This window comes from Myotis myotis, unplaced genomic scaffold, assembly GCF_014108235.1.
Source record: "Myotis myotis isolate mMyoMyo1 unplaced genomic scaffold, mMyoMyo1.p scaffold_m19_p_3, whole genome shotgun sequence".
Classification (NCBI taxonomy): Eukaryota; Metazoa; Chordata; class Mammalia; order Chiroptera; family Vespertilionidae; genus Myotis; species Myotis myotis.
The window spans coordinates 26,254,785-26,266,008 of record NW_023416335.1 but is presented as its reverse complement, the minus strand read 5'-3'; the positions used below and the strand labels follow the sequence as shown (position 1 = coordinate 26,266,008).

The 11,224-nt window shown below is 42.0% G+C and overlaps 1 protein-coding gene across 1 annotated transcript; it reads left to right on the top strand.

The window, feature by feature from the left end:
* Positions 1-401: 401 nt before the first annotated feature.
* On the top strand, positions 402-10,312 carry LOC118651804 (arylamine N-acetyltransferase 1). Its single transcript, XM_036301372.1, has 3 exons — positions 402-459; positions 4,504-5,418; positions 9,399-10,312. Exon 2 carries the CDS (start codon positions 4,510-4,512, stop codon positions 5,380-5,382), a length of 873 nt encoding a protein of 290 aa, XP_036157265.1. The 5' UTR covers positions 402-459; positions 4,504-4,509; the 3' UTR covers positions 5,383-5,418; positions 9,399-10,312.
* The last annotated feature ends 912 nt before the right edge of the window (positions 10,313-11,224 follow it).

Below are 11,224 nucleotides of genomic sequence, written 5' to 3'. Positions count from 1 at the left end.
AGAAGAATAAAAACCAAGTGGCTTCATGGAGATTGATGAAGAAATGGTATCATAAATTTGGGAGAGTAATTTTAGATCTTGATTTTTTTCCTGCCTCTTCTAGTTTAATGAATATGCTTTTCCGGGACCGAGGTAAACCCTCACCTCCCCCATTACACCTAGGACATCTGGCTTCAGGCTCCCTAAAGCAAGGACTGTGTCAAATACAAGATCATTCCCCTCACTGCCTGTGTGACCTAAGGCCCATCAAATAATGTAGCCTCCACCCTTCTTCAATGAATACATTTGAACAGGAGGTACACAGGACAGCCTAAGGCCCCACAACTACATTTCCCAGAGATCCCTGTGTGACTACAGGGAGGGGCTGTTTGGAAAGCCAGGAAGGGCACTTCCTGTACTGACCTCAAGTGGGAGGAGTGAAGTCAGTCTAGTTCCTGGTGTGGATCCTAGTTGAACTGGGTAAGTGACTCTTTTTAGCTTTGAAATGGGGGCTTTTTCCTATCTAAAATGTGAGTCCAGGACGCTAGATACTACAGTGCGCTTGAATTCCAAGTCCAGAGGTGGTTCAGAAAGGTGACACCTACTTAGAATCCTTATGCTGTAAGGACTGTGCATGTGAAGATAATGGACCCTTGATTCAAACTGTCTGTGCCCACAGCAGCAGGTGCCCACAGCAGCACCTGCGGGGCTCTTTTTCGGTAACCTGCTCTTTCCCTGCCCCAGGGCCCTCATTTTAGTTTCTCACAAAACGGCTGACCCCACCTTCTCTCACTCAAAAATAGTAACAACTTCCTGTCAATTATCTAATGTACCCTGCCCAGAGACTTATTTCTTGGCCCTTTATGGGTTTTAAAAGTTCAGAGCCAACTTTAAAAAGTACGCTGATATCACCTGTACGTCTGAGTTTGTCTGAGTTTCTGCTTTTCCTTAGGAGTGGGAAAAACAAAATCAAAAACAAAAACCCACTCGAAACTCCCCTGTTACACCTGATCTCCACGCGTGGGACTCTCTGGGCCACCTCACAGGCTCTCAGAACACCAAGCAGAGTTGAAGGAGGGTCTGTGGGTGAGGCTTGCCTGACAACCTCTTTCCCATCCAGAAAATCACTGGGCTGGCCACTTGCACCTGGGACTGAACTAGGTTGTAGTGTCCTTTCAGGGGGTCTCAGAGCCGAAATAAAAGGAAAGGGAAGGGAAGAAAGGGAAGGAAGAGGAGGGGAGGGGCAAGGGAAGGGAAACGGAGAGGAAAAGAAAATAACAGCACAGGCCAGAAAAGCCACTCAGGAACACTCCTTAAAATTCTCCTAATCAACTCAGCAATTCCATTCCTTGGTATAAACACAAAATCATTGAAAACACATGCTGTACTGAAAAATGTACTTAAGCACATTCACAGCGGCACTATTTACAACAGTCAAAGGTGGAAACAAGCCAGATGCTCACCAAGGAAGGAAGAGAGAAAGGAAAATAGTGAGTCCATACCATGGAACATTGCTCAGTCATAAAAGGGAAAGAAGTATTGACATGTGTCACACAATAAGTGAACCTTGGAAACGTTATGCTAAATGAAAGGAGGCAGCCACAAAATGTGCCATGTTATATGATTACGTTTTTGTGAAATATCCGGAATAGATAAATCCACAGAGACCGAACGTAGAGTGGTGGCTGCCAGGGGCTGGAGGGAATGGGGAGTAACTGCTCAGTGGGTATGGGGCTACATTTCGTGCTAATGACATATTTTGAAACTAGATAGAAGTGGTGATTGCGCAAAATTGTGAATGTACCAAATGGTACATCTGTTCCACTTTAACATGGTTAGTTTTATATTATGTGACCTTCACATCAGATATTTTAAAAAGTCTATTCAGAAATGCCAGGAATCCCGGGAGTGGGGTTGACAATTTCACCCCAGTCCGGACGTGTACTGTGCGGCTTGTAGCCTTGGGGTGGCGGCAGCATTTCTCCTCCTTCCCCAGGTCCTCATTTCAGTTCCTCAAGCACAAAACAGGGCGTCCACTCCTCCCCTCAAAAGGAAATTTTTAAGTTGTCAATTCTCTGTTGTCCAGAGACTTTTTGCTTGGCCTTTACCATCTTCAGCTGAGCAGCTGTTTCTGTGGACTGGCTCTCGGGCCTGCTCCCGGGACCTGCCTGACCTCTGCAGGCATTCACCCAGTGGTGGGGCTGAGAGGCAAGCTCAGTGCACCATGGCCTGTTGAACGATGGCCTCTGAGCAGGACTAGCCTAGCAACTTCCATTTCCATCCAGAAAGTCAAACAGCTGGCCACTTGCCCATGGGAAGGGAGGTAGGTGATAGTGTCATTCCAGTGAAATGCCAGCCTTCGCTGGGACAGAGAAAAGGAAAGGGATAGAAAAAGAAAACAAAACACCCACAAAGAAAGTCACTCCCTATCACTCCTCAAAATTCTATTCTGCACCAGAAATCTAGACAGTAGGTATATTTCAATCCATAATTGAACTTGTGCTGCCTTATAGCCTTGAGGTACGACAGCACCATCTCATGGGTGAACTAGCTTTGGATCAATCTGTTTTTAATTTTTCCATTTTAGGTTCTTTCCTACAACTTTATTTGGGGAAAGACTAGGACTTTCTTTAAAAACAAAACAAAACTGAAAACCACTGTTGTCCATGAAAGATGTAGAGATCCTAGAGACTGGGAACTGATCAGTAAGTTCTTCAGATCAACCTATTTTCCAAGGGTACATCAAAAGGGTAATTTGTAATTAAAGTACCATGTCACTAGGACAAATTACAGCAGTCAGTTCAATAAAGCAACAAGGATCCATTTGACCCACAGAAGAAAGCAAGTCTCTTTTGCCTGATATTCAAGGCCCTCTGAAGTTGCCTGTGCACCTGACCTTTCTTTTGCACGACTCTCCAGAATGACCACTGATGTGTCTTAAGTCAGGTTCCCCAGAATCAGACACTGAGACAAAGATCCATGTGCAAGTGACTTATTAGGGAAGTGCCCCTGGTAGAAACCCAGTTTTAGCGTAGATGTGAGTTCTAACTCAAAATGTGTCCCGACTCCAGGCAAGGTGGCTGGACTTTCAAAACCTCCCACCAGTCATTCATTGACTCAGAGCTGCCCTGGCAGGATATGTATTCCCTGGCTCATCCAGCCCTCTGCAGTGGAAGGCAAAGCAGCTCCAGGAGCCCACAAAGGGTCCTCCACAGAGAATCTAGGGCAGTGGTTTTCAACCTTCCTAATGCCGCGACCCTTTAATACAGTTCCTCATGTTGTGGTGACCCTCAATTTCATTGTTAAAGATTGAACATAATTAAAGCATAGTGATTAATCACAAAAACAACAGGTAATTATATATGTGTTTTCCAATGGTCTTAGGCGACCCCTGTGAAAGGGTCATTCGACCCCCAAAGGAGTCGCGACCCACAGGTTGAGAACCGCTGATCTAGGGTGCAGGTCCTTCAGCATAAGGTCACAGAAGCCAGGCTAGGGGCACAGTGAAATGGTAAAAGACATCTGAAGGGATCTGAGTGGAACACACAGCCTCACACTAACCTCAGTCCCGAATCTTCACCAATCCCATGTGCCCTCTCTGAGTACACTGAACATGCTCTATTCCTTACTGCTCTGTACCTATGTTGGAGGCCAATATGTCTAATGGGTTTCATGTATCACATTAAAAATTTTTTTTTAATTTACTTTAGCCATAATTCTTGTAACTTTTCTACTCTTTGCTCTATAATAAAAGGAGTCATTGTTGACCATGGATCCGTTGTTGTGGCCTCTCTTATTTTCATTTTGATTCACACTTCATTGGCCAATTAGGAGGTAACACTTTATCCGGGTAGCTCATCCTTCATGCGTTCCTCAAATTCTTTCATCTTTGAGATTGTTTTTGTATTCATGAAGCCTTTGTGATGAAATGAAATCTTATCTGAGAATAGTATTTGGGGATCAGACTTTCCTCTTAACATAGTAACATATTGCTGTGGAGCATTCTGACACCAGCCTGCTGGTTTCTCCTTTAAAAAGTGTTTGCTTTTCTACCAAATACCCAAGTAGTTTGCTTCAACTTTGAATTTCAATAATTTAACCAGAATATATCCCAGTGTTGAACACTAAATCAAACTTTTTCAGAATTTTGCTGTTTTTCAGATTTAATTTTTGCTTTAATTCAGGAAAACATTTTGTTATTTTTATATACAGTTTCTAATTGTTCATTTTGAGTTTTCTTCTTCAGAAGCACCAATTGTTTTTCTCTTGGCTTTTTTTGAATTGTTTAATGGCTTTATCTTCCCATTGATTGTTACTATGAGAACCAAGTTTTTCTTCTACATATGTCATTTGATATCACTGTATTACAATAGTAGTAGTAAACAAAAGACTTATGATTGTAGATAATTATATTGACTGTTTGTATTTACATATTTAAAATACATTCATTGTAATTAGGCTAATCAAAGAAATCCAAGTGCAAAAGTAATATTATGTGTTTTTGTTTTCTTTTCCTTGTCATAGGGCATTATGGACATCGAAGCATATTTTGAAAGAATTGGTTATAAGAACTCTAGGAACAAATTGGACCTAGAAACATTAACTGACATTCTTCAGCACCAGATCCAGGCTATTCCCTTTGAGAACCTTAACATCCACTGTGGGGAACCCATGGAATTGGGCTTGGAGGCTGTTTTTGATCAACTTGTGAGGAAGAACCGGGGTGGGTGGTGTCTCCAGGTCAATCAACTTCTGTACTGGGCTCTGACCACAATGGGCTTTGAGACCACAATGCTGGGAGGCTATGTTTACAGCACTCCAGCTGACAAATATAGCAGTGCCATGATTCACCTTCTGCTGAAGGTGACCGTGGGTGGCAGGAAGTATATAGTTGATGCTGGGTTTGGACGCTCTTACCAGATATGGCAGCCTCTGGAGTTAATTTCTGGGAAGGATCAGCCTCAGGTGCCGTGCATCTTCCGCTTGACAGAAGAAGGAGGAACGTGGTACCTGGGCCAAATCAGAAGAGAGCAGTACATTCCAAACCAAGAATTCCTTAATTCTGAACTCCTGGAAAAGAAAAAGTACAGAAAGATCTACTCCTTTACGCTTGAACCTCGAACAATTGAGGATTTTGAGTCCGTTAATGAATACCTTCAGACATCTGCAGCATCTGTGTTTACAAGCAAGTCATTCTGTTCCTTGCAAACCCCAAATGGGGTTCACTGTTTAGTGGGCTTCACCCTCACCTTTAGAAAATTCAATTATAAGGACAATATGGATCTGGTGGAGTTTAAGACACTGAATGAAGAAGAAATAGAAGAAGAGCTGAAAAATATATTTAATATTTCCTTGGAGAGAAAGCTTGTGCCCAAACACGGTGATAAGTATTTTACCATTTAGAATAAGGAGTAGAAATGGTCTTCAGTATTATTTCAGGTACTGAAACTTCTTACCATAAAAAAATTCAAATAAATATAAAAGTAGAGAGAATAAAATAACAAACCCCTATTTATCACCAATTTTACCAGCTATCAACTGGCAGCCTCTCTCTCAAATTTCCTTAGTGACCCCACATGATATTAAAGAAAATCTTAGACATCAAATCATTTTCAACCTTAAAAATGTTAGCACATGTAGTTAGAAAACATTTATTTATTTATTTATTTATTTATTTATTTTTTTTTTAAAAAATATATTTTATTGATTTTTCACAGAGAGGAAAGGAGAGGGACAGAGAGTTAGAAATATCAATGAGAGAGAAACATCAATCAGCTGTAGAAAACATTTAAAAGAAACAGAACCACATGTCTTTTCAAAATTAACAATAATAAAGGTATTTAAAAGGTTTTCGTGGGAGAGAATAGTGATTTCTGCTAGAAAAGCGTCCATGCTGGTTGAATGTTGAATTCATAAAAAATGTTTACCCCATGGTTCAGTAAATGGAAAATTGAGGACATAGTTTTTATTAAATTCAACATGGATATGTGCCAATCTTTAATATTCCACATATGTAATTTAGGATTAGAATTCAACAGAGAAGAATGAGGCATGATATTGCCTCCTAATAGTTCTCAAGACAAGGCTTAAACCAACACATAGTAATGTGTGATTAAGCACTCAGAGAGAGACACAGCTAATAATTTTTTACATGGTGCTTTTGCAACCACAGTTCTTTATGTAGCATTTCCTTAATATAGATACACTGATATTTAGAAATTTTCAAATCCCTGAATTAAGTCATTTTGTCTAAAAGTAAAAATGATTGTGAATTTTAAAATACTTATCTGTAAAAACTTGATGTCTACAAGTACGTTAAACATTGTTGGCTAATACGATGTCAGTCATGAAGTGTGTGTTTGGCAGTGTTAGGAGACGATGGGCTAGGACTTCCTTGCATCCACTTTCTTATCTCCCAGTTATTTTCTTTTACTTCCTCCCATACTTTGTCGTAAGAGTGTATAGACCTGAGTGCAGATCCTGTGGACACTGGGTGAATTACGTCATGAATCTGTGGCTCTGATCCCTTGGAGGTAAAATGGGGATAATCCTATATAAAAGGCGAATATGCAAATAGACCAAATGGTGGAACAACCAGTTGCTATGACGTGCACTGACCACCAGGGAGCAGATGCTTAACACAGGAGCTGCCCTCTGGTGGTCAGTGCACTCCCACAGGGGGAGCGCTGCTCAGCCAGAAGCCTGGCTGACCGCTGGGGAGCATAGAAGTGGTGGCGGGAGCCTCTCTGGCCTCCGCAGCAGTGCTAAGGATGTCCAACTGCCCTTTAGGCCCACTTCCCCCGCAGGGAGTGGGCCTAAGCCATCAGTGGGACATCCCCCGAGGGCTCCTGGATTGCTAAAGGGCGCAGGCCAGGCTGAGGGGGACCCCTCCTCCCCAAGTGCACGAATGTCCTGCACCGGGCCTCTAGTACTTACATAATTAAGTGCTAGACAAGAGTCAGCACTCAATAAATATTTGTTATGTGGATGAATTGTCAAGTAACACTCCCTCCACATTCTGTGTGAAGTAGGGTTCGGTATCTGAAAGAGGAGCCGCACAACAAATGAGAGAAAAAGACACGAGATAATTTTGCAATATTGAGGGACCAGGCAGGCAAGTCCCGAAGGACTTCCACCCATGCTCAGGCCACTCCAATCTTTTATTGATCTGGAGTAGCCCTTAGGGTAAGGAGGTTTCAATGACACACAGATCAGCAGACAATTTCCAGGAATAGACAAAGTATCTGATTAGCTCATCAATAGATGATTTCCAGGAATAGGAAGAGTATCTGATCAACAATAATCAACAAGGATCTACATAAGTATCTAAGGAATTAAGTGAACTAAGGTGGGGATGATGCTTCAACTATTATTACCTAAATTAACTGGGTGGTTCCTAGATTAACTGGGTGGTGCACAGTCCTGACCTTTGCTAGGACTTCAAAGGTTACTAGCTTTTGGGGGTCTCTGTCTAAACTCAGCTAGTGAAGACAATGAATGGACTCCAGCAATGAATGAAGAATGTCAGTAATGTTTTTGATACTGAGTCAGCATTTGATGAAAGTTCTTCCATCTTGCTTTATTTCCTTAGCTTGAATCTGGTCCTGAATCTGCCTGCTTCTTCTTTGATTAAATATGAAGATAATATCAGATGGTCCCAATCTGACTGTGGCTTTGTGCTTCAGAATCGGAATCTTTCTTATCTGTAACTCACATTTTCTGTTTGTGAATTCCAGAATCAGGGTTATAATTTCAACTGCAGACTTGTTCTAACAGTACTCTCCCTTTTTAACTTGTGATTATCATAATGATAATGAAAAACAAAATAAAATGGAATAAGCATTGCTGAGAGAGGCACTTAAAATAGAGTCAGGAGGCTATGAAGGAAGTGGGCCCCGGCTTGCGCCTCAGTTCTCTGAGCTGCTGTTATGTTACTAACCTGTTGCTAACTCAGCTCCAGGCTGAGCCATAAACACCCTAGAACAACTGCTAAATGGACACATATGAACTTTACTTCCTCCTTGCAATGTTTGCTTTCCTCATGTGCATATTGGAACTAATCAATCCCTGGTAACCTAAGTCAGCAATCCCTCATTTGCATGAAAAAAATTACACGTTTTGGGTTTTGCCTTTATAAACCCTGTTTTCTTTATTCTCTCTAGAGTGCAGTTGGGTTGCTCCTTGAATTTGCATCTCTTGGACTGGAATCCTTTTGCTCAAGTAATTGCCTTTTGTTCTTTTTTGCAGCCTGAACGTCTTCTTTAGTTAACAGTAAATTTAAGAGAAAAGCAGTGGCAAGAATGGAAAAATGTTTGTTAAAAGAATAGGTTACTTTGGATGATGGGTGCTTCATGTACTGACGTAACAGTTGGGAGATACTGCTCAGGGTGGAGATTCTTGGGAGAGGTGGATAGGAGACCTGGCAAGAGCTTGTTAGTAAAATCACGTGGTTGATGCCAGAACTAAAGAGGATGTCAAGAGAGAAGTCTGCCAGCCTGGCTACTCTGGTCGCTGCCTCTCGAGCCAGGAAGGGAGCCGTCCTGGAAGCTTATCAGACTAATAGGTAGAAAGATCTCACAGCCCTTAGCTGGTTTATCGCAGTGGTTAGAGCATTGGCCCATGGACTGAAGGGTCGTGGGTTCGAACCCAGTCAAGGGCAGGTATATCAGTTGCAGGCTCGATTCCAGTCTGGTAGGGTGCGTACAGGAGGCAACTAATTGATGTCTCTCTCTCTCTCTTGCATTGAAGTTTCTCTCTGTCTCTCCCCTTCCTTTCCACTCTCTCTAAAAATCAATGGAAAAAATATCTTTGGGTGAAGATTAACAGAAAAAGGAAAAAGAAAAAAAAGAAAGGCCACACAGATACCACCAGGCAGGCATCAGCAGCACCCTGCCCACCAGTGGGTCCCAGCAGCAGTGGGACCAGGGAACCTCTGGTCCCTTGGTTCCCAGGGGAACCAAGAGCTCAGGTCCCTGACCACACATTGCCCTGTTGTTCCTATATCACCCTCCATCTTTAACCACGCCCTGTGGGCAGGGGCTTCTCATTCACTTGTTTTGTCTACACCACTAAACTATGAGTTCCTTTAGGAAAAAAAAATCCAAGTGCTTAATAAATCCAAGTCCCTAGTGGGAAAATAGTTTTGGTAATAAGAAAAACAAATTAAACCTTAATTGTGTGTGAATTCTTCCTTGTGGATTAGTACATGAGCCAAGTCTCAACTTCTGGAATCAGTCATTCTGGTGCGGTGCCTCTGTAAAGTCTCCCTAAGGCACAAATGCCTGTGGTTTCATCGTCCCATCACCTGAGCCAATCTATTCTATTTGGTCTTTTCTTTGCAAAGAGACCAATGACAGCTCACATTGGCATTTATCTTTCAGGCAGTGGTTCTCAATCTATTCTAACTTTACCCTTAATAGGACATTCGGCGATATCTGGAGACATCTGGTGATATCTGGAGACATTCGGCGATATTTGGAGACAATTGGTGATATCTGGAGACATTCGGCGATATCTGGAGACATCTGGTGATATCTGGAGTCATCTTTAGTTATCACAATTGGGGGAAGAGGTGCTACTGGTATCCAGAAGGTAAAGGTCTGCAATGCTGTTAACATCTGACAAAGCACAGGCCAGCCCCCACAAGAATTACTCATGCCAAAATGTCAATACAGTCATGCGCCACTTAATAATGGGGACATGTTCTGAGAAGTTTATTAGGCGGTTTTGTCATTGTGCAAACATCATCGAGTGCACTTACCTGGATGGTAGAACCAACTACACACCTAGGCTGTATGGTATAGCCTATTGCTCCTAGGCTACAAGCCTGTGCAGCATGTTACCAAACAGCACAACACCGGATTAAATCAAGCACCAGAGGAAACGAGGCAATCAAGAGACGCAGTGAACTTGAGATGTATGAGGCTGCTGCAGGCGTAACAAGGCATTCTGTTTTACAGCAAACTTTTTTTAATAAGTAGAAACAGCGTGCTCTAAAATAACCTTACAAGTATAGTATAGTAAATCCATAACCTGTAACATCATTATTTAGTATCAATAGCGAGTATTATGTGCTATACTTCCACACGACTGACAGTGAAGTAGGTTTGTTTAAACCAGCATCAGCACAAACAAGTGAGTGATGCAACAACATAAAGTCATTTGGTGACAAGCATTTTTCAGCTTCATTATAATCTTACTAGAGCCCCAGTGCACGAATTTGTGCACAGGTGGGGTCCGGTCACCCACCCTAATCTGCCCGATCGGGCCAGGTGGGAGTGGGGGGAAGGGCCATGGGTGGTTTGCTGGCTGGGCCCACCCCCAATTGGGGTGGAGGGGCCAATCAGGGGCAGGGTGGGCCGGGGGGGGGGCTGCAGGTGGTTGGCTGGCTGGCCCCACCCCCTGGTCGAATTCCTGGTGGGACTCCCAGTCGAGGGGACAATTTGCACATTAGCCTTTTATAATATAGGACGGGATGGGACCACTGTATATGCCATCCATTCTTGACTGAAATGCTGTGTGCACATGACTGTAGTGCCAAGGTTGAGCAACCTGCTAAAAAGGGGATCATGTGTTAAGTAAATGATAGCACTTTAGGCATCAGATAATGAGGTGAGGGTGAGGGGAAGGTCTTTTAAACTCTACATCTTTCTACTTTTCAAATGTTGCTGTGCAGATGACTATGGGCACGTACCTGACCATAGCTATTTGGCTATGTGATAAGACAGAAATGCTGTCTTGATACATGGCTTGATTTTTTTTTTCTTCTGAGTAAGTAGATTTTTGGAGAAGGCCCATCTAATGTTTTATAAAATTCAAATTCCTGGCACTGGTTGGGTTTTTCTTATACATGTTGTCCACGCATGAAGGAAGGATGTTTATGATTTCTAAAAATATCTCTGAGACATATAATTACTACTTTTAATGTTATCATGTAAAAATATTATCTAACTTTGTATGGTTATTTGGTACAAAATTAAGTGTATAGAGTTTTAGTAATTACCCAGGTGTTATTATTATTTTAAAAATCATTCTTTATAACTTCAGGGCAAATTCTGCAGTCACAGAGCTGAGTCAAGTTAATGTGATGATGGGAAATCAGTATTTGTCTCATTAAATTAGCACCATCTTATAAAATAATGAGATGACTTGTTCATAACTAGAATTCTACCATTAATAGGAAAAATAGGTTTACAGTTGTTTGTATGGAAAAGAATACAATAATTAATAAATAACACAAGAATAA

Excerpts from the sequence above, each read along its gene's own strand:
- LOC118651804 (XM_036301372.1), top strand. The coding sequence starts at position 4,510 with ATGGACATCGAAGCATATTTTGAAAGAATTGGTTATAAGAACTCTAGG.